Consider the following 24365-nt stretch of genomic DNA (forward strand, 5'->3'; position numbering starts at 1 on the left):
GCCACGTACCTTTGTCCTCTGTTAAACCTTCATACCCAGATAACGGACTTGCAAATGTTGTCTTTTTTTTCTTACGACGTCCTCCGCCTAGCGCAATCCCTCCATCACCATTCGCTGCCCATGTTTGCGGAACGTGGTTCCGAAGTAAATCATCAGACGTGAGCTGGTAACCATCTGGCCGACAAGTAGGAACATCGACACTGCAGAACAATGGTGTGCATCCAACGTCTCGTAAACAGAAAGAATCTTGGGCATTCTCCACATCACCTTTGCTGCTCCGAATTTCTAATATCTGGAAGACACAAAGCAAGGGTAATTATCACCAGACCAGCCTTTTGTGATTCACTTCTAGGGGTTAGGGAGGAACTTGACAACAATCTTTCTTCTTTGAAGTTTTATTACGCTTATTTAGCTTCCTTATTTAGCTTAACTGGAGAGACGCCGTGACTGTACAAATTGTATTTGGCCCACTGGAAGCAGAGGGGTTGACAGTCTGAATAACCTTCTAGTTCCTTTTTCTTTCATGTTTATCAGTCCTCTGGATGTTTCCTCTGGGCTGTGACACGCCTATGGCTAGGAGCATAACTTGCTCCTACACCAGGCTGTTCTGAAGTGGTTGGTAGGATGAGAATGGATGGCGATGACTTACGTTCTGAAGGTTACAGAAAAATACACAGAATTCGCACCACCAACCAACCAGCCCACATCGGCGTTTACCCACCCTATTCCCATATCCCATCAACCCCTTTTCCTTCATCCACCCAACCATTCCAATCTTGAGCAAAAGCAAAATACAGCGGATGCTGGAGATCGGAAATAAAAACAGAAAGTGCTGGAAATACTCAGATCATCGGGCAGCATCTGTGGAGAGAGAAACAGAGTTAATGTGTCAGGTCGCTGACTCTTCGTCAGAGCTGTCAGAAGTTAGAGATGTAACAGGTTTTTAAGCACGTGTAGGGGCAGGGAAAGGGGGGGGGGAGGGGAGGAAAGAACAAAAGGGAAGGCCTGTGATAGGGTTGAAGGCAGGAGAGAGTAAAAGATAGAAGGGATGACGGTGCAAGGCAAAGGGAGATGGTAATGGGGCAAGTTAAGAAACAAAAGTTGAGTCTAGATAGGGTGTAAATGGAAATGGCATAGTCATCAACAGCTGCCATGGGAAAGAGAGAAGAAAAAAAAACAGAAGAAAAGAGAAACATTAACTCTGTTTCCCTCTCCACAAATATTGCCTGACCTGCTGAGTATTTCCAGCATTTTCCGTATTTAATTCTAATCTTGAATGTTGACATAGATCCTACCTCAACCACTGATCCTGGGAGTGAATTTCACAGCCTTTACAGAAGTTTTTTGTGCCCTTTGTTCTAAATCTTTTACATATAGTCTTGTAACAGTTGTCCTTCCTTCGAGACCCCTCAACTACTGGAAGCATTCTCGGCCTTGTCCAATCCTTTCATAATTTTGAACACTTCTATCCTATCGCCCCATAATCTGCATTATGTTAGAATTGAGATAAAGAACTCAACGCCTCATTGGGTACTGAGTTTTAGGGGAACCTCTATAGGTTAAAAGGTCTTGTCAATATCCCATTCCAGGCCCACGCCTAAAAAGAGAATACAAGTAACACTCTGCGGGCTTTTCCCCACAGACAGTGAAAGGGAGAGCCATACAGAAGTTGGGCTGATTGAACGCTCTTTTGAGAGTGATCCCATGCTCACCAAAGGAGGCTCTAGGCAAGAGGAAGAAAGGCCGCGAGCCAGAGAGCTGCTCACACACGCCAGCTGTCTGTCTGATCGGATCGGTACCAGCTACTTGTCATGGTCGTATGTTTTTGCTGTATAACTAGTGTGCTATGTTCCGTCTTAAACTCTGATTAAACATAATATACCCGCCATATTGGTTTACAGTCGATCCTGATTATTTAAAGTGACCGGAGATAGCCGTAAATTGGTTACTTCTAACAATTGTTCTAATGAAAAAAGACCCATTTCAACCACAACAACTTGTATTTATATCGCACCTTTAACATAATAAAACATCCCAAGATGCTTCACAGAAGCATTATCAAACAAAGTTTGACACCAAGCCACATATGGAGATATTAGGACAGAAAGTGGTAGGTTTTAAGGAGCATCTTAAAGTAGGAGAAAGGTCGAGAGGCAGAGAGGTTTTAGGGAGGGAATTCCGGAGCTTAGGGCCTCGGCACGGCCGGCGATGGTGGAGTAATTAAAATCAGGGATGCGCAAGGAGCCAGAACTGGTGGTGTGAAGAGACTTCGAAGGGCTGGAGGAGGTTGCAGGGATAGAGAGGGATAAGATTATGGAGGGTTTTGAAGACAAGGTTGAGAATTTTTAAATTGAGGCGTTGCCGGACCAGGAGCCAATGTCGGTCAGTGAGCACAGGGGCGAGTTAGAATATGGGCAGCAGAATTTTGGGTGAGCTCAAGTTTATAGAGGGTGGAAAATGGGAGGCCGGCCAGGTGCGCGTTGGAATAATCAAGTCTAGAGATAACAAAGTCATGGATGAGGGTTTCAGCGGCGGATGAGATGAGGAGGGCGGAGTCGGGCGATGTTACAGAGGTAGAATAAGGCAGTCTTGGTGATGAATTCTTCAGGTATTTCTTCGTATTTGTAATTCTTCAGACCAGGCAGCATCCCAGTGAATCTGTGTTGTAGACTCCCTAAAGCCTCAATATCCTTACTATGGTGTGGAGCCCAATACTGCACACTGAGATCTTATTATGGTTTTAGCGTCGTCGTTAGCGCTTTGTTTTTATATTCTGTACCTCATGATAAACCCTGGAATTCCACTACCTTTATCAATCCTGAAGTGCTGCTTTTAATGTCCTATGAACCTGTATGGAGAGGGAGACTCTGTTGAAGAGAGGAGAAAGGGACTCTGGCGGGTAAAGAGGGGAGAGAGAGGAGTGCAATGTATTTGCTTCATGGATTCTTTGCTTAAGAATTCATAGCAACACATTGCTATTAAGGATGAGTTAGTTTATTAACAAAGGTTTAACAATCACACTACACATTACTAGTTCATCGACTAGGCTCACAACTGCATACCTCATTGTGGCTGACCTAGACCCAACTGACTGGGGTTTTATTGAGTCTTGTGAACATCATGTGACCGGCTAAGCCATGCACAATGCAACAGCTCTACAAACCTGTGAGCATTCTCAGAGGTGCATACATTACACGGAGGAAGCATAACAAGTTGACAACAACAACAACAACAAGTTGAGGGAGGAGAGACAGCACGCGAAGCTGTCACGAGGAAGGGATGGATGAGAACTATTGTGCGGTTTGGGCTCTGGCCAGGGTGTCAATGTCACCCTCTGTCCCATACCCAGGCCTCTACTCCTGCCTTTCCACCTTACACCAAAATAACAGCTAGTCATTGTCTTATAGGGCCTGAAACTTTCAGCTTCAATGGAAAAGAGAATGTGGCGGAAGACAAATCAATGGAAAAGGTGTAACAGTCGGTCGCAAAACATAAAAACAAATAGTAAAAGTTTTTACCGATATATAAAATGGAAAAGAGTGACTAAAGTAAATGTTGGTCCCTTTGAAGATGAGAAGGGGGATTTAATAATGGGAAATGTGGAAATGGTTGAGACTTTAAACAATTATTTTGCTTCCGTCTTCACAGTGGAAGACACAGAAACCATGCCAAAAATTGCTGGTCACGGGAATGTGGGAAGGGAGGACCTTGAGATAATCACTATCACTAGGGGAGTAGTGCTGGACAGGCTAATGGGACTCAAGGTAGACAAGTCCCCTGGTCCTGATGAAATGCATCCCAGGGTATTAAAAGAGATGGCGGAAGTTATAGCAGATGCATTCGTTATAATCTACCAAAATTCTCTGGACTCTGGGGAGATACCAGCGGATTGGAAAGCAGCTAATGTAACGCCTCTGTTTAAAAAAGGGGGCAGACAAAAGGCAGGTAACTATAGGCCGGTTAGTTTAACATCTGTCGTGGGGAAAATGCTTGAAGCTATCATTAAGGAAGAAATAGTGGGACAGCTAGATAGAAATAGTGCAATCAAGCAGACGCAACATGGATTCATGAAGGGGAAATCATGTTTAACTAATTTACTGGAATTCTTTGAGGATATAACAAGCATGGTGGATAGAGGTGTACCAATGGATGTGGCGTATTTAAATTTCCAAAAGGCATTCGATAAGGTGCCACACAAAAGGTTACTGCAGAAGATAAAGGTACGCGGAGTCGGAGGAAATGTATTAGCATGGATCGAGAATTGGCTGGCTAACAGAAAGCAGAGATTCGGGATAAATGGGTCCTTTTCGGATTGGAAATCGGTGGTTAGTGGTGTGCCACAGGGATCGGTGCTGGGACCACAACTGTTTACAATATACATAGATGACCTGGAAGAGGGGACAGAGTGTAGTGTAACAAAATTTGCAGATGGCACAAAGATTAGTGGGAAAGCGGGTTGTGTAGAGGACACAGAGAGGCTGCAAAGAGATTTAGCGAATGGGCTAAGGTTTGGCAGATGGAGTACAATGTCGGAAAATATGAGGTCATCCACCTTGGAAAAAAAAACAGTAAAAGGGAATATTATTTGAATGGGGAGAAATTACAACATGCTGCGGTGCAGAGGGACCTGGGGGTCCTTGTGCATGAATCCCAAAAAGTTAGTTTGCAGGTGCAGCAGGTAATCAGGAAGGCGAATGTAACGTTGGCCTTCATTGCGAGAGGGATGGAGTACAAAAGCAGGGAGGTCCTGCTGCAACTGTACACGGTATTGGTGAGGCTGCACCTGGAGTATGTGTGCAGTTTTGGTCACCTTACTTAGGAAGGATATACTAGCTTTGGAGGGGGTACAGAGACGATTCACTAGGCTGATTCCGGAGATGAGGGGGTTACCTTATGATGATAGATTGAGTAGACTGGGACTTTAATTGTTGGAGTTCAGAAGGATGAGGGGTGATCTTATAGAAACATTTAAAATAATGAAAGGGATATACAAGATAGAGGCAGGGAGGTTGTTTCCACTGGTCGGGGAGACTAGAACTAGGGGGCACAGCCTCAAAATACGGGGGAGCCAATTTAAAACCGAGTTGAGAAGGAATTTCTTCTCCCAGAGGGTTGTGAATCTGTGGAATTCTCTGCCCAAGGAAGCAGTTGAGGCTAGCTCATTGAATGTATTCAAATCACAGATAGATAGATTTTTAACCAATAAGGGAATTAAGGGTTACGGGGAGCGGGCGGGTAAGTGGAGCTGAGTCCACGACCAGATCAGCCATGATCTTGTTGAATGGCGGAGCAGGCTCGAGGGGCTAGATGGCCTACTCCTGTTCCTAATTCTTATGTTCTTATGTTCTTATGATTTGCTAGCGCCCATTTTCATCCCGCGGCGAATGTTAAAATCAGTCCTGTAGTTTCTTTGTTCTACACGCAACAATCTCAATCGTTTTCCCCACAATAGGGTCTCTCTTCCCCCTCAACGGATCTCTCTTCCACCTACCTCAAGCAGGTTCCCTTTATCTTTCAATTATACACCAAATACCTGTGAGTTCAGCATGCAAGCACGAGTCTTGGCTTATATATGTCATTGAGAGCTGTAAAGTTGGCTTAATATTCTGGCGAAAGAAAGATCAGAGCTTTATGTTGGAGGATTACCTGTGGTTGGTTGCCTCTCTAAGGAAGTTGAGTGTGTTGGACAGCGCCCATTGTAGGGCAGCCTGTATATAGCATAGGGAAGGGAATGGTCTTGTTGGGTTGAAGGTCTGAAGCTCGAAAGGCTCAGTGCTCTGCCACAGCAAATTGCTCCCTCTAGTGGCTATTGTGGAGATAGTCACTCAGAAGGTAAATGGAACTAAAAATAACTTGGTCGTCAACAACAACAACTGACATTTATATAGTGCCTTTAAACTGGTTAAACGTCCCAAGGCGTTTCACAGGAGCATTATCAAAGAAAATATAACACCGAGCCACGCAAGATGATATTAGGGCAGATGATCAAATGCTTGGTTCAAAAAGTAGGTTTTAAGGAGCATCTGAATGAAGGAAAGAGAGGTAGAGAGACGGAGAGGTTTAGGGAGGGAATTCCAGAGCTTAGCGCCTCGACAGCTGAAGGCACAGCCGCCAATGGACTTTGAAACAGAAATCGAATCTTCTGCTGTTGCAGTTGTCAGATAGTTCTTCAGAAAAGCCATTGTTGCCATTCTCCTGGACAACATTTTGAATGTAGATGTCCACAACCTTATCTAGATTACAATTCCTTAGCTGGTTCACTCATACCTTGCTGAATAGATAGGAATTTCATGTAATGACAAGCTCTTCCTAGGCTCCTAACAATGCTGCTCTAAACCACGTAAACACATCCAAGATCAGCGTGAGTTGACACACTCTCTGATGTCCCCTCTCTTCGAGGAAGCAAACCTGGCTGAAATAGGAGACATACTAGGGGAGAAGATCTCTTATACTGTGGTGTATGCAATGAATGTTCTCACCCACTTTCAGCAAGGTCCCCGCCCCCGCACCCAAGCACGTTCCCTTGACCATCTCCCCACTCTTTATAAACAAGTTTCTTGTTTTGCAACACGTAACTCATAAAGGATATCATTCCCATTGGTGGGGATTGATGGGATTACAGGGAAGATCACGGGTTCAGTAAGTCGGTTCTGCAATGAATGGTATTACTGAAGCATCAATTTACTTTCTTTTGTTTTTTGTAACTCATCACCATAAAGAACAAAATGTGTGTATTTTCCTAAATTTTAATGAGATTTAGCTCCCATCGATACCACTTACCTTCTCGGGGTCGAGTTCTTCCACAGAATCGCAGAACACCTCACTTTCTGAGTCACTTGTGAAATTATTCGATTCAGCTGCTTCCACTGTGTAATAATTCCTGCTACTGCCTGAAAATCAAAAGCCAAAATTTGTCAAAACCTAAACTGAATTGAAGCAAAAATCAAATCAAATCCAACACTCTACAGACTTTAAAATTTCAAGTTTGTTGTCATGTAACCCGTACTAGATTTATTTCATCTTCAACAATGGCTTTTCTGAATAATCCACTTTTTAAAGACCCTGACGTCAGCACCAAATCAGGACTGGCACAGAGTTCTATATAAGTCAAGAAGAGATTGCTTCAAAAAGGACAGGGCATGATTTTAAATGTAAAAAAACACACCCCAAGATCTGGCACTTACACTGATGCCTCTCAATTGGTGAGGAAACAAGGCACTAATTGCGTGACAGCCATTTTGCAAGAGAACACTTGGGAGAAGCAACATAAATGAATGTACAAAAGCAAAATACTGTGGATGCTGAAATCTGAAATAAAAACAGAAAATGCTGGAAATCTCAGCGGGTCAGGCAGCAGCTGTGGAAGGAAAAGCAGAGTTAGCATTTCGGGTTGGCGACCCTTCACCAATGAATGTACCCTTTGCACATGGAACATTCACACAGGGAACCTCACAAAGTCAGATTCTCTGACTCTCACTTTGGAGAATATGTGAACCTCATCCAGAATACCGTCTGTTTGCAGAATGGAGAACTGCTTTAAATGACTCAAAAAGCCTTTCAAAAGTTTAATGTATTACTGGTACCGTGTACCGTATAGGAACTATGCGTAAAAATGTAAGATAATTAAAATAAATACACAGGGACCAATTTCTGGTCTTTCACAGCTGAGCTTGTATTAATGGTCTTGAAGTGCATATAAAAAAAAATAGCCATTTAACCCGTTCTCCCTGGGGCAATGAGGTTTCACAGCAGCAAGAGTGGAGATGAACACAAGTAATGGACCTTGTTTCTTGAAAGATCAATAAGTTCAATCAATAATGACGACTCTATTCCAACTCCATCCACTGTGGCATTTTTTGGAAATGTTGTAATTGAAACAAAGATTTGCATAGAAGAAAGTTATGGCTCATCGTGCCTGTGCCGGCTTCTTGAAAGAGTTGTCCAATTAGTCCCACTCCACTGCTCTTTACCCGTAGCCCTACAATTGTTATCCTGTTTCAAGTATATATTCAATTCCCTTTTGAAAGTTATTACTGAATCTGCTTCCTCCACCCTTTCAGGCACTGCATTCGAGATCATAACAACTCGCCGCGTGAAAAAAAAATCTCATTTCCCTTTTGGTTCATTTTCGCATTATCTTCAAGTCACATACCTGTGATGTCATAAAGCTGTGAGGGATTCTCCAGAGGCTGGCTTGTCCTCATGGTTTCGACTGTTGTGTCCAACTGAGGAATCTCAACTTCTGGATCAAGGCATCCATCTTCTGGATGAATACCATTGGTCTGATATGGCTCATTATTACCGTCACCATCTTGGCTGACTTCATTTTCATGAACTGTTTTTCCATACAAAAATAAATCCATATTTTAAAATGTTATTGGACTAAAGTTTTTCAATATTCACTATTAAATTAATTGTATATTCCTTCTCCAGAATATTTAGTTCCCAGTTCCGCCCTGGATGAATCCAACTTTCTGTTAAGGCTAGAACATCACATCCCTTTATTCTGATTGATTGCCTTGAATGCTTTGTGCTTTTGTATGTTATCACTACAGCTGTGACCCATTCATCGTACCATTTCCCTTCTATTTATGTTATACTTACCTTCAGATCCTTCTTAACTGGTTTCCTATCTGCCCGAGGTATATCTTTCCCTACTTCACGACTGGGGTTTACTATTTTAGACTGCATGCCACTTCACTATACCTAATCATAACTCCTCCCCTCCCCCCCCCCCCCGGTCCGCCATGTTCTAAGGTGTGCCTCTCTATTCCATTTCCAGGTTTAAACTCATAGTCACAACTTTATCTATTCTTGGTGCCAACTAGGCTCAGGTAGAACCAGTACAGCTACCTCCTGTTCCAAAACTGGTTCTAATGCTCCACAAATTTAAAACCCTCTCTTCTATACTAGTCTTCTAACCATGCAGTGACTGGCTGACCTTTCACTAGCTGGTATAAAGCATGACATAAGTAGCATTCCCAAGAATGCAAGCCTGAAGGTCTAGCTTTTTAACTTTCTTCCGAGCTCTTCATATTCCCTGTGCAAGATCCCTTCCTCAGTCCCATCAACATTGGTTGTTTCAACATGGACTAGAACAGCTGGCTGCTCATCGAACGTTCTCAACAATCTATCTGCACGTTCTGGCACATGTACCCCCCCGCCACCCCCCCCCCCAAATTGCTGCTCTCTTCACTTTGATCATTTTTTCAATCTACATTGGTTTTATTTCCTGTCTAAGTCGCAGTTCACTGACAATGGTTTGACTTTGCCAACCATCTGAAATGATCAAACTCAAATCAGGTAAACATTTTTGGCTTTCCAACAATATCTCTCATAAAATGTCATCATCATAGTCAGTTCCTCGGAATCGAGGAAGACTTGCTTCCACTCTTAAAATGAGTCCTTAGATAACTAAACAGTTCAATACGAGAACCACAGTCCCTGTCACAGGTGGAACAGATAGTCGTTGAGGGAAAGGGTGGGTAGACTGGTTTGCCGCACGCTCTTTCCGCTGCCTGCGCTTGATTTCTGCATGCTCTCGGCGATGAGATTCGAGGTGCTCAGCGCCCTCCCAGATGCACTTCCTCCACTTAGGGCGGTCTTTGGCCAGGGACTCCCAGGTATCAGTGGGAATGTTGCATTTTTTTCAGGGAGGCTTTGAGGGTGTCCCTGTAACGTTTTCTGTGCTCACCTTTGGGGAAAATGTAGTCTTTAGGTATAACAGCAAGGAGCCCGATTTTCCAGGGGTAGTATGGCATTAAATGACAGTTCTTGCAGGGGTTGCATGTCTCTTATAAGGAATTCTAAATGAGTAGAGGGAAGGGAGACAGATTTGGTGGGAGCTGAAAAATTTTGAAAAGGTAAAAGATCTGTATTCTTAAAAATATTAAGGTTGGCACCAAAGTCCTATTTTTTTTTCAAATAAACAAATAGCTTTATTATTGTGTATCTCACCCAGTGACACAATTTTATGGTTTAACGCACTAATCTGTATGCTTAGCTGTTGATTGTGAGTGATTGTGCAGAAGGACAGGGGAATGCTTTTCAAAAGATATCTGAATATTAACTACTAGCCCCACTGATAAAGAGATAAAGAGGAAATGGAGAACGAGAGATTAGGAAGGGAGAGAGAAAGCAAACTGTGTCAAAACATGGATTTACAATAGTTTACATTTTTAACGTGCTCCTCTTGCACAGAAAGAGGTCTTAAAGTTCTTTACAGAGCACGGAGTGAAAGGGCAACAAAAAACACTGGAAAAGGAGTTTGTGAGTGGAGCTAAAAGCAGAGACAAAAAGATTTTTTGCGGGGGAGGTTTTGGAAAGCAGGAAGGGGGGTGTAATGTATGCACCTGTGAGTATACTCACAGGTGTGTGGAGCTGTTGTATTGTGAGTGGCTTAGCCAGCCACATAATGTTCACAAGACTCAATAAAACCCCAGTCAGTTGGGTCTAGGTCATCCACAATGAGGTATGTAGGTGTGAGTCTAGTGGATGAACTGGTAATGTGTAGTGTGATTGTTAAACCTTTGTTAATAAACCAATTAGTTCTTAATAGCAACATGTTGTGATGAATTCTTAAGCAAAGAACCCATGAAGCAAATACATTACAGAAGGATCGCGCTAAAATAGTTTTATACACTGTAGCCATAACTCAGTCCACCTTAACACTCACTCAGCATCCTTTCTCAATCGCTTCAGCCCCACGCTGATACTCTGTTGTCTGCTTCATAGAAATGCAAAAGGTTAAGAAGATTTTCTTACTGCTTGCTGTTACATCTTGCTCCTCCTCGCTCTGTTCCTCCGAGGCCATGCTGCTATCGTGGTTTCTTATCAATGTCCCATTGCTTGCAATATATGGAGTCGATGTCAGGGGACTATCAGGATTTTCACCTAAAAATCCAAGACAATCTTTCATCACAAAATGTGGTCAATGAAAATTAAGAGAAAGAATGTGCAGATTATTATTTAATATAACAAAAATATAGTAACATAGGCTCACCAATTGAGTGATTCATTAGAAGAATGTGCAATGAAAAACAACAATGTGTTTATATAGCACCTTTAATGTAGTGAAACGTCCCAAGGTGCTTCACAAGAGTATTATGAGACAAAACATTTGACAGCAAAACTGTTTGCTTTTCTCCTTTTAATTTATGGTACCCGGGCTGTTGTACTCACTAGCAATCTGAATTGCATACAGCACCCTTCATAATTAGTAAATAGTCAGAATTCCACACTGTCCGCTGATATAATACCTGAAAGCAGCAACACCCCACAGAACAATCTACACCACCATAATCACAGCCTTATGACATCCATTGCAACTGTCCTACCCACTCACCAGATGAGTCCTTTTATCAATCAACTCCTGTCAGTGGCTACACGGGAAGGGAATGTGAGCAGATGAAGTGGCCCACAAACAGCGGGAGCTTTGGTTTCACGAGCCGTACTGGCCCTTGGCGTATGCACGATGGAGCGTGCAAGTTTGTGCACACATGCTTCAAGAGAAACTAAGTGCAGGCAATACAAACTCAGTGGAGAGAGCATGTGTGCCTCATTTCTTCAGGTGGCCTAAGTGTAACAGAGATATTAGACAGGTCAGCAGAATGGTTAGTATGGGGAGTGGTACAATTGGTAATGCACTGTGGAGGCCGGAGTCCCAGGCACACTGTGCATGCTGGGAGTGCTTGATGCTGATAATGAGCAGCCCATGTGCTGTTCAAAGGTTTGTTTCTCGATTGTTGACATCCCTCACTTTAATTAGGTTACAATAATAAATAGAAGCAAACCTGGGACTATATTTTTAAATGACTATTCGCTGGCAGCATTCAGGCTTCCCATCTGCTGATTGATAGCGCTCTTTTGTTGCTTTAAACATCTTTCTGTGTACTTGCCCTGACTCTGCAGAAACATTGCAATTTTGGTGTTACTTTGGTCCACAGTGAGAGACTATTCACAAGAAGCAGGAGGCCACATACTGCTTGGATAATAAGAGTCTAAGGGGAGGAGAGGGATCTGGGGATACAGATACACAAATCTGTACAGATCCGGGCAGCTGGGGCGCGGGGGGGGGGGAGAAATTTGCGCCGTTTGTGCCTCCCGTTATTGCCCCCAGAGGGCGCTAACGGGCTGCTAATGACTTCTTGCCCAGGGCACGGGGCCGCTACCGACTCCCGCGAAACTCCACGGGAGTTAGCGGAGGCGCTAACCGGTAGTGTCCCGAACCACTGCGCCGGCGATGACAACGCCATCACTGTACGCTCCAGAGCAAAAATTCGATAGCGGCCCGTGAGGCCGCCACGGGCAAGGCCCACGCCAGCGTTGCGAGTTGCAAACCGGGCTTCAGTCCGCTGGTGGGGCGAAAATGAAAGGGGAGGTGAAGTGCCGAAGTAGTGCAGGAAGGAGGGCTTCAGATTCCCGGGGCATTAGGGACCAGTTCTGGGGCAGGAGGGATCTGTACAAGCCAGACGGGTTGCACCTGAACACAAGCTGTGACACATGTCCTCGCGGGGAGGTTAACCAGTGTTTTCATTCATTTACTAGGAGCGACATACAACAACAGAACAAAGAATAGTGTAGAAAGAGCAGGAAGTAGAGGGAAAAAAGCAAGGAAGACTAGCAAGGTGTTGCAGTGTATGTGTGTCAGTACAAGGAGTGTTACAAATAAGGTTGATGAGCTACAGGCGTAAGTTGCCACATGGGCTGATGATATAATGGCTTTATTGAAAACCTGCCTTAACTATAGGCCGGCATTCCTGGCTAAAATGTATTCAGGAGGGATAGGGAATGGAAAAAGACAGCAGGGGCTGAGCAGCATTGAGCAAGGATAATATTACAGTTCTACAGAGGGACGATATACTCGAGGGTTCAAAGACTGAATCTATTTGGTAAGTGTTAAGGAACAGAAAAGGAGCTGTTACATTGTGGGATGTTTCCTGTAGCCCCCCCATATAGTGAGAAGGAGCAAATCTGTAGGCAAATTTCAGAGAAATGTAAAAATAATAGAACAGTAATAGCTGGGACTTCAATTACCCCAATGTAATCACCAATAAATCCAATAGGGAATTCAGGAGAAATTTGCTTACCCAGAGAGTGGTTAGAATGTGGAACTCGCTATCACAAGGAGTAGATGTGGCGAATAGTATAGATGCATTTAAGGGGGAGATAAGTAAGCACACGAAGGAGAAAGGAATAGAAGGCTGAGTTGATAGGGTTGGATGAAGAGAGGTGGGAGGAGGCTCGTGTGGAGCATAAACACCGGCACGGACCTGTTGGGCCAAATGGCCTGTTTCTGTGCTGTAGACTGTAGTTCTACATAATTCATTTACACGATAAAGAACAGCCTTCCTGACCATGTACAGTGCACTGCTCTCCAGATAAGGTGCTGACACCTGTTGAGAGAAGGCTGAGAAAGACTGGCGGTTGGCGAGGTGGATGCTTGTGCAAAGAACATTTTTCCTGCACACAAAAGAATCTTTGGGAACGATAGGTTTAGTTTAACATTGAAGGCTGAAAGGGGAACCCTGTAATGTGACAGTGGATTTGTACAGTACCTCCAATGTGAGCACGTTGTTTAGCAGCCAATGCCTGTGAATGGCTAACTGCTTAATTATGAGAACCAGAAACTAGGGGTTAGGGGTCAACTCTCATTCTTCTGCTGAAAGTGCAATGGGGTAGAATTTCCTTCATTCAACAAAGTTAGCTGTAATTATGCACCTGGGTGCTTACAGGTTTGTGGAGCTGTTGCACTGAGTGACTTAGCCAGTCATGTGATGTTCACAAGACTCAATAAAACCCCAGTTAATTGAGTTCAGGTTCTCCACGATGAGGCATGCAGTTGTGAGCCTGGTGGATGAACTGGTAAGTTCAGTTTGATTGTTAAACCTTTGCTAATAAACCAGCTAGTTCTTTACCTGTGGAATGCTCTACCACAGAAAGTTGTTGAGGCCAGTTCATTAAATATATTGAAAGGGGAGTTAGATGTGGCCCTTACGGCTAAAGGGATCAAGGGGTATGGAGAGAAAGCAGGAATGGGGTACTGAAGTTGCATGATCAGCCATGATCATATTGAATGGTGGTGCAGGCTCGAAGGGCCGAATGGCCTACTCCTGCACCTATTTTCAATGTTCTATGTTTCTATGTTTACAGCAAATGTGTAGCTGTGAATTCCTGAGCAAAGAACCCATGAAGCAAATATATTGCACCAGGCAAACAAATTGTGAATACAAACTGAGTATCCCCTATCCCAACTTTTTCATCATGAGCAAACAGAGGAAAATAACCCCCCCCCCCCCCGACCCTCTCCCCCATCTTTGTTCATACCTGATGGCTTCTTCGGGGGGTATCCGGGAGGTCTGGGCATGTCCTCAACAACTTCATAGAGTGGCTCAAACAGGTGGAAGTGCTGCTCTGCGTTTTCAGTCCCTGACATCTTGTCGATAACCTGGTAAAAGGATTTCAGAAGAGAACATCAATAATTGAAAACCAACAGAATATCACCCAACAATCGCTCAGCAATTGTTCTTCAGCTGTAGTGCAGCAACAGAACAAGATTGGCATTTCTTCTGTTCTTCTGAATTAACTCAAACACTGAAGGTTTCTACAGTTCTAAACTATTTTTCAACTCTGCTTTATATTAGTCACAATGAGATAATTACAACACCTAAGTTGTAGGTCTGAATAATGTGCATTTTGGATACTGTGGACTTTACCCTATTTAAAATTAAAGGAACATTCCAAGCATTGTATCTGTGAGATGGTGTTTGCCAGTTTCTAATGTTTAACTATACAGTTAAATATATCTGCATCACACTGTTTCTTTTAAAATTCCCCAAATGGTTATCCAACAGAGGAACAATTGCACGTTTCTGGTGCTCAATTCTGCATGGATTACAGACTCTGAAAATGTTGGTACACTAGACACCAAGTCCAGAACTCTGAGACTTCAGTAATAGAAGTAAGCCGAGTTTTAGAATGGGAATGTGCTGCCTGCCTTGCCCTCGTCCCCCAACTTGCAGTCTTTCATTCCTGTTCCTGCAAAACTCTCACATTCATTAATAAGTTTACTGTAAAAGCCAGCTCTATCTCGCACATCTCTACCGACTCTCACTCTCTCAATTCTCACTTCTCTACCCCCGACAGCTCGCCCACTCCTGATTCTTGTGTCTCCCCAGCTTCCTGTTTTCATGTTGCTCTGATTCTGCTGCTGCTCCTCTTCCACATAATCCAGATGACCCACAACCTCCTTTTTGCTGCTGGTTAACTGGAGATAGCTGGGCACAACTGCTGGTGTCAGGCTCAGTACTGCCAACCCCACCGCCTCATAAAGCAAGAGACAAACTCTTAAAAATCATCAGATTTGGTGTAGAAATCATGAGTAGGTATTTTTTCCCCCCTACCCAAGGCTGACCTTTGCTGCTGGACAGGCAGCTCATTCTGCGACCTTTGCTCCCCGACAGGAAGCACATTCGGCCGTCATTAACCAATTACTGACAGAAGAACATATAAAATAGGAGCAGGAGTAGGCAATACGGCCCCTCGAGCCTGCTCCGCCATTCAATAAGATTATGGTGGATCCTTGTTCTGTACGTAAATAAACAGACTAACTGCAACAGGAGTAATGTAACTAACTGTCCTTGATAGCAACTCCAAAAATGGTGTCCCAAAGTCAGCATGAACCAGAAGGATTACAGCAACTGTGAAAAGCTCCCGCGGGGTTCTAATGCCTGTCTAGTGAGCTGTAACAAACAAATAGAGTATGAACACAACATATTTCTCTCCATTTGAAAACACAGTCTATGAACAGACAAAGTCCTTGAGATAGCCAGGCTGTGTTCTGATACGCTGAGACCAACATGGAGCTTGCTGTTTGATCGAGGTTTTCGGTTGGGAAACAGAACGGCACCTCTGTTCCATCCTGCTGGTCTGTTGGCCTGTGAGTTGGGATCAGTCTACAAGCGTTCCATCATTGAGCTCGTAGATGTGAGGGCTGAACTTTCGCCCGATCTGTTTTGGAGGCGAAAGTGAAGATGCGAGCTTATGACTCCGGTTTGAGCGCTTAACTCTGACCCAATCTCCGTTCTTCAGTTGGGTCTTTTAAGCGCGTCGTTTTGAGTCAGACTTCACTTTTCATTGGCGGTCCGAAATCTGGGATGCGAGCGTGGTTATCTTCGCTCTAGGTCTGGCTGGGGGTTTGAGAATGTCCAGTAGCCAGCGAAGATTCTGCCCAATCATGAGCTCAGCGGGTGTCTTCCCCGTTAGCGAATGCTTTGTCAAACGGTATGTGCGGAAAATGGTTTGAACCGCCTCATCGAATGCTGCGAGGTTGGCTTTCAAACCCTCTTTGATGACGCGGTTAAATCGCTCAACACTTCCGTTGCTTTTGAGGATTTTATCGAGCAGTAAGGCGATGCTCGATAGCACGGCGAGTGAGGAAATCCGCGAACTAGTCGGACACAAACTGTGGTCCATTGTCAGTGATTATGACCTCTGGGAGGTCCCACTTCGTGAACATATGCTGCAGTATCGTGACGACCTTCTGAAATGCACTTGCTGCAGAAGGTAGTCCGTAGGGCATGCGTCGATACTGATACAGACCATCATGCATCGTGAATGCCGTGAGCGGTTTGCTGTCCTCCGCTAGGGGTATTTGCAGGTAACTGCGACGCATGTCAAGTTTCGTAAAAACTATTGAGCCGTGGAATTCTGAAGACAGTTCGTCGATGGTAGGAAGAGGGTATTGTCAGGGATGATGGCCTTGTTGACCTCTTTCAGGTCGATGCATAGGTGGATCTCCCCATTTTTACGCCAAGTTCGACTAATTTCGATATCCAGGGTGAGGAGTCAATGCTCTGAATGATTCCCTGAGATTCGAGTCGCGTTAATTTTGCGGATATTTGGTCGTGAACCGCGAATGGGAGACGGCGAAGTCGCTGCATTAACCGGTTTGACGGAAGGATCAACACGGGGACGATGGCAGAATTTTGTTGTCACTCCAAACCCTGTGAAGATTGAGGGATACTGCTTGTCAAAGTTCACCGTGTATACAGGTGTGCCGGTTGGGTCATAAACTTTGAACCCAAGCTTGTTAAAAAGGTCAACACCCATGAGGCTTCGTCCCTTCGCGACATGAAAGGAAAAGTTCTCTAATGTTATGTCCTTGAAGTATATCGGGACAGATATGGCCCCAAGTACCTCAATTTAGGAGTCGGAGTACGCATGTAGAGTGGAAGTTGCGGGCAGTTGCCAGTGCATGAAGTGGGTTTTGTACACAGCCTCGCTCAATATGGAGATTTTGGCTTCAAGGTCACGGAAGAGGCAGATGGGCGTGCCGTCAATGTTTACATCACAGTCCTTGAATTTGCCCGAACCGATGTGCGAAATGTACAGGGTTCATCACTATCGAGGATGTCCACATGTCGAATATGCTGCGATGAGTGACAAGACTCTAGCAAAATGGTTCATTTTACCATATGCAGAGCATTTTATCGCACGTGCAGGGCAGTTAGGACTCTTTGCTGAATGTGATTTGTCCCCACAGTTAAAGCAGTGGAAGTTAGGCCCGCGATCCATAGTGGGTGGCTTATTACTAGCCCTGAGTCTCTGCCCTGATTTCCGCTTTGGACGAATGCCTTGCATGTGGTTGTAGCTGCAGTCTGCTGCACCGGGGGAGCAGGGGATCTAATCGCTTTTGAATCGGAAAGCGCTGATTCGATTTGGATGGCCAAATGAGTTGCTTTGTCCAATGTCAATTTGTCATCCTCCATTAGCAAGCGTTCCCGAATGCGGAGGATCGTTGTTTTCTCAATAATTTGACCCCTGATCATTTCCTCTGTGAGTGCTCCAAAGTTACACGTAGCAGCCAGTTCAGTTAATGAAATGATGTACTGTTTGATTGGTTCACCATTCCCTTGCCCCCTTTGATGAAATTGGTATCTCTCCCTCACGATACTTTTCTTTGGCCCAAAATATTTCTTTAGGGCGCTTACCACTTTGTCGTTGGACTCCGTGTCTTCGATTTGGCCAAAGATGTGTTGACCTTCGATGCCGAGGCAGTGGACATGTATTGCACGGCAATGAGCTGGTGTTAACGTTGTTGCCGTCTAACCCACTCACCGTGATGTACGTAGAAAAGCTTTTAATCATCTCGGCCATGGGATTGGAGGGTCCCCGGGTTTGGAGAGAAAGGCGGGGGGGGGGGGGGGGGGGAGTGGGGCGGTAGGGAGGTTAATTTAATTCATCCTCGTCACCAAATTATTTTGTGTATGTAAATAAATAGACTATCTGAAACAGGAGTAATGTAACTAACTGTCCTTTATAGCAACTCCCAAAATGGTGTCCCAAAACCAGCATGAACCAGAATGATTACAGCAACTATGAATAGCTCCCGCAGGGTCCTAATACCTGTCTAGTGAGCAGTAACAAACAAAGTATGAACACACCAATCTTTGACCTCAAGTCCACTTTCCTGTACTATCCTCATATCCTTCGATTCCCTTTTAGTCTGAACCACCATTTTAATGAGGAAAAACATCTTTAATTATAAATGATTTATCAAGTTAATTCATATCTATGACAAATAGTTTCATAGAGATGTTAACAGGAGAGCAGTTTTATAAACTGTAACCTTTCTACATGCACCCCAGTGGGGGGCTTATTTTACATTAGTGTCTTACAGCAGTGTATCTGCACATATATCAATGATAAATGAACATTTTTTTAAAAGTCAGGACAGACTTTATTACAAACTGTTAGTAAATGGCGGGGGGGAGAAGGATCACATTTAATAATAAAAACTTTAAAAGCAAGCCCCGCTAAATTGTAGCGCCACATAGTTACATTGAATGACAAGAGAATTCAATAAAGCCCTTGCTTGCTATTGGCTACGTCTCAAATGAGCAAAATTTTAAAAATTTTAATTGAAACATTAGTCTTTACATGCAGAAGCTGTGTGCGCTAGGCTTGAGCCTGGAAATATGATCGCTGTGTACTGAAAGTTCTGAGAACAATACCTTTCCCAGTTCTACGTTGCAATTTTCTGTAACAAACGATTTTCCCACTCGTGCTGCCTAGGTGATTTTTTTTTTCTCACTCATTATTACCAAAAGGAATTGTTCGCCTTGTTGGCATTAAATGCCACAAGGGGAACAACTAGAGTCGCGTAGATGTGAGTATTTACAAGAACCATCTTGATGTAGCTGTAAGCAGAGGGAACCCCAGCCTAAGCTGGACTAGCAGCTAGAAGTGAATTCTGATGTTCCAAAGGGAGCGGTAGTTCGTATTTCTTTCATTTTTAACAAATCTTAGAATCAGTGTCCAGGTTGATTACGGCACCTTCTTCAGCTCTTCCCTGAATTTCCACTGGGTCTCTGCAGAAATACACGTGTTCGGACAGGAACTCAAAAGCTTCAACATCGCTCCAGTTCCGGTGGCGATAGATCCAGGGTTTGTGTGGTCACCTCGGTAATAATTGATGTTTGTCAGTCCAGTAGTTGCAAAACTCAAGACAGCTATCGGCCACAACAGTGTAAAACTGCCCGATATAGTGAGGAGTAAAATGATGGAGTTCCTTCGGTTCTCCATCTCTGGAGCACACTGAATCTCACTCGTGTGACCCCGGAGTCCCCCGAGGGCTCCGCGGGCCACTAAAATACCTCTGATTGTCAAAAGAATTAAATAAGGCAATTAAAGTAATTAAAGTCTGGTTTGACATCGCCCCCCCCCCCCAGGCAATGTGAAACCAGAGGTACACTGCACCTGGAGGTGAGGGGAAAAAAAAGCTACACTTGGCCGTCAGCCCCATTGCACTTCGTTAATAATTTGCTGAGCTTTACATGCAAACAAAATGGGAACGTCCTTGAAAGAAACTCTAAACAGAGAGCACTGTTATGACCACGGCCGCAGCTCTCTCAGTGCAATATTTTATTTTAAACTTCTGGCTGCAGATTAATGTAATCAATCAAATGTGTGGCAGTGTCTCTTTGAGTGATCCCTGACCTTGGCCTGTGTTAGTGAGTGACCCCTGACCTTGGCCTGGGTTAGTGAGTGACCCACAACCTTGGCTGTGTTAGTGAGTAACCCCTGACCTTGGGCTGCATTAGTGAGTGACCTCTGACATTGGGCTGTGTTAGTGAGTGACCCCTGACCTTGGCCTGTGTTAGTGAGTGACCCCTGACCGTGGCCTGTGTTAGTGAGTGACCCCTGACGTTGGGCTGTGTTAGTGACCCCTGACGTTGGGCTGTTGATGGGCCGTCCCCAGCGAAAGAGCATGACGTTATTCAACAGCGCCACCAGCAACAGAACAGGTCGCATTCAGCGGCCTAAAGCTCTGGCCTGTTGGTTCAGCATCAAACTCCGATTAGAGGTTTTGTGGGAGCTGATTTAATCATCTTGCAGGTTGTTTATCAATCTCTGGAGATGGAATTTTATTTTTATTTATTTGTACAGTTCGGTTTGTCATTGTTGTCTTAATTTTTTTTTAAGTCGCAACAAATTCTTAAGTTTTAACCTAAGAGAAATCAAGATGGCTGACAGAGTTGCTCTTCAGGATTCAAAAGGTTTTCCAAATCACCACACATTTTTTGCACATGCGAAAATCAAAGTTGTTTTTGTCCGACAAGAATCCCAAGATTTAGGCGTTCCATCGTGAGATCGTGAGTGAAGCCTTATTTCCCGCCAAAATCACGTCTCTCGCGATGGATTTGCAGTTCGTTTGCAAAAAGTTAGTTTGCAGGTGCAGCAGGTAATCAGGAAGGCGAATGGAATGTTGGCCTTCATTGCGAGAGGGATGGAGTACAAAAGCAGGGAGGTCCTTCTGCAACTGTACAGGGTATTGGTGAGGCTGCACCTGGAATACTGTGTGCAGTACTTACTTAAGGAAGGATCTACTAGCTTTGGAGGGGGTACAGAGACGATTCACTAGGCTGATTCCGGAGATGAGGGTATATTGATGATAGATTGAGTAGACTGGGTCTTTACTCGTTGGAGTTCAGAAGGATGAGGGGTGATCTTATTGAAACATTTAAAATAATGAAAGGGATAGACAAGATAGAGGCAGAGAGGTTGTTTCCACTGGTCGGGGAGACTAGAACTACGGGGCACAGCCTCAAAATACGGGGGAGCCAATTTAAAACCGAGTTGAGAAGGAATTTCTTCTCCCAGAAGGTTGTGAATCTGTGGAATTCTCTGCCCAGGGAAGCAGTTGAGGCTAGCTCATTGAATGTATTCAAGTCACAGATAGATAGATTTTTAACCAATAAGGGAATTAAGGGTTACGGGGAGCGGGCGGGTAAGTGGAGCTGAGTCCACGGCCAGATCAGCCATGATCTTGTTGAATGGCGGAGCAGGCTCGAGGGGCTAGATGGCCTACTCCTGTTCCTAATTCTTATGTTCTTATGTTCGTGGCAATATTGAAGGCTGTGGTCCGGCTGTTTCCCATTCTGCCACTGGCTGCTCCAGGTCAGTGCTTCAGTTGCTGCTCTGTCTCCTTTCTTTCTCATCAAACACTGTAAGCTTATCGTTGGAGTCTCTCTTTCGATCATTGTGTCATGCCATTAGCATTACTTCTCGGCCACAACATCTCTCTCCAAGCATAACAATTTCACACAAGGTGATGCAGCTGACTATAATGCTGTATGGTCTATCAATCCTACTCTCCTTGGGATACATGATGTGCACTTCTTCGGGGCGGGTCAGACATTTCCCAATGCTCCTTATCCCCACCAAGGCGGGTTGCCACATTTAGCCACGCGTGTCGGACCCAGACCCTGCCTCAACAGAGTTACGTATGGAAACAAGTTCAACATTTTCACACATTAACTCATCCCTTTGATTTTCACCTTTGACTGAATGAGCTTCAGCTTCACATCACAGTGTAATCGCACTGTAGATGTTCCCTCATTTATGCAATTTAAATCATTATCTAGCTCCACGGGCATTTAAGTGCCTTCAACTAAAACAAGTGTTCCGAATGTAAAATGTTTGAGCCCTTATGATGTGTGGGGGGGGGTGGGGGGGGGAATCATTTTTTTTACTGCAACTAAAATCAATTCTGTTTGGCTCTCTCTCATCCTCATTTGACGGGATATATAATTACTCTTCATTCAGCCACCAGGGGGTGTGCCAGCAACCTGGCCGACATCCGCCAATGCCCCTTCTCTCTGAAGAAGCTGGGCACTGCTTGGCACCTTCCCACTGGCACAGATAAGATTATGTGGCAAAACTATTGAGTGCAGACCCACATCCTTCCACGGCACTTCAGGGTGCTAATCTGCTGTACCTCTGAGCTAGTTTTAACATTAGTATTAATGGGCCCAATTTTCCCCAGTGCTGTTTTTTGGCGTATTGCCAGAGTTATGCCCGTTTTTTTTTGGCCCCCAACTACTCCAAAAAAAAAGTAGCAAGTTTCCTTGTTCTATTTTTTGAAATTGGTGCCACGCAGCCTGTCCTGTAGCCTCGGTGGGGGTGGGGGGGGGTGGGGGCGCGGAGCCAAATGTCTGCACCGAAAACACGATGCTGCCCCTTCTGCGTATGCGCAAAAAAAAGGATGTCTTTGACATGATTCCTTTGGACGCGCATGCCCAGTACAGCTCCCGGTCTGCATTCGGCCATTTTTAAAGAGCCAGTTGTGTGTGAGAACTTCAATTCTCATTGGAAAAATCGGAGCCGCAATACATAGAAACATAGAAACATAGAAACATAGAAAATAGGTGCAGGAGTAGGCCATTCGGCCCTTCTAGCCTGCACCGCCATTCAATGAGTTCATGGCTGAACATGCAACTTCAGTACCCCATTCCTGCTTTCTCACCATACCCCTTGATTCCCCTAGTAGTAAGGACTTCATCTAACTCCTTTTTGAATATATTTAGTGAATTGGCCTCAACAACTTTCTGTGGTAGAGAATTCCACAGGTTCACCACTCTCTGGGTGAAGAAATTCCTCCTCATCTCAGTCCTAAATGGCTTCCCCCTTATCCTTAGACTGTGTCCCCTGGTTCTGGACTTCCCCAACATTGGGAACATTCTTCCTGCATCTAACCTGTCTAACCCCGTCAGAATTTTAAACGTTTCTATGAGGTCCCCTCTCATTCTTCTGAACTCCAGTGAATACAAGCCCAGTTGATCCAGTCTTTCTTGATAGGTCAGTCCCGCCATCCCGGGAATCAGTCTGGTGAACCTTCGCTGCACTCCCTCAATAGCAAGAATGTCCTTCCTCAGGTTAGGAGACCAAAACTGTACACAATACAAGATGCAACGCGGCGCAAGGACCAAGTACTTCTTACAGGATGAAGTGGAGGCACTGGTTACTGTGACTGAGGGCAGATGGCAGGAGCTGGACACTAGCGGAGGTCACATAAATGTTCCACCAAATGAAATGAGGAAACACAGGACACAACTTGCACAAGATTACGGTGCAATGGTGACTATCCCGAGGTCTGGAGGCCAGTGCAAAAAGAAGTGGCAGGGCCCTGGTCAAGTAGTTAGTGTAATGTTTTCATTTATTCAATGGAATTGCAATTGTAAATGTGACCATCTGTATATGTCCCACCCACCAGAAAGACACCCTCTCTAAAAAGTTATATTTCCATCTTTGCAGAGGAAAGTGGCACACAACAAACGATGAAGAACTTGAACAGAGGAGGCCCGGCAAATCTGCAGCCACTGACACCCTTGGAAGAGAGGGTCGCTGCTTTGATGGGTCCTGCTTGGAGAAAAGCAACCACCACTGCATAAGCTGGGCCCACATTCGAGAGAGAGGGTAAGTCCTGCAAATTCCACAGTCTGGCTTTGCTAAATGTTAAGTACTGCGCGGGCTAGCCATGCTTCGGTTCATGGAGATGTCTCCATCAGCTACGCTTCGATTGATGCAATGTGCTATCATTCATCGTGGTCCTTCAAATCAGCCTGCTGCTTGCGCTGTGTGAGTCTACTTATGCCACCCATCCTGCCCCTTCCGCTACTGCTAATCATTTGTCTGTTCTGTTATTTTTGCAGAACTTGAGGCCAACCCCGACGATGCAGAAGATGATTCAGACACGGACGAGCCTGAAGAGGAGAACCTCTTCCAATCCCACTTTCCAGACCAGGAGCATGGGCGGGGGGAGAGGATGGATGAAGCCCCCACTGTTGTATTCAGTCTGGAGGAGGTGCAGGTGCCACACATTGAGGTGCCAGCCCCTTCCCTGAGTGGTTTGAGTGTTGGTGGGACATTGCATGGTTTCCCATCGTCTGAGACTGCGGATCCCAGGGGGGTGCAGCAAGGCGCACCCAGGGCCTCACCGTCCGAGGCTCTAAGTCCCAGTGGGGTGCAGCGAGGAACACCCAGGGCTCCACCTTCCCAGGCTGTGGGTCTCAGTGAGATGTAGC

General features: G+C 44.8%; 1 protein-coding gene across 3 annotated transcripts in view; it reads right to left on the reverse strand.

The window, feature by feature from the left end:
- The window catches only part of LOC139233834 (acyl-CoA-binding domain-containing protein 4-like), a 147387-nt gene that overhangs the window by 74528 nt on the left and 48494 nt on the right, over positions 1-24365 (reverse strand). For all 3 annotated transcript variants that reach the window (XM_070864401.1, XM_070864402.1, XM_070864403.1), the window contains exons 6-10: positions 14326-14446; positions 10765-10893; positions 8153-8335; positions 6781-6890; positions 10-292 (exon numbers count right to left, since the gene is read on the reverse strand). In XM_070864401.1, the coding sequence (XP_070720502.1) occupies positions 10-292; positions 6781-6890; positions 8153-8335; positions 10765-10893; positions 14326-14446 (826 nt within the window). The remainder of the gene's footprint in view (positions 1-9; positions 293-6780; positions 6891-8152; positions 8336-10764; positions 10894-14325; positions 14447-24365) is intronic.

The sequence above is a fragment of the Pristiophorus japonicus genome, chromosome 21 (genome assembly GCF_044704955.1).
Source record: "Pristiophorus japonicus isolate sPriJap1 chromosome 21, sPriJap1.hap1, whole genome shotgun sequence".
In the NCBI taxonomy this organism is placed as follows: domain Eukaryota; kingdom Metazoa; phylum Chordata; class Chondrichthyes; family Pristiophoridae; genus Pristiophorus; species Pristiophorus japonicus.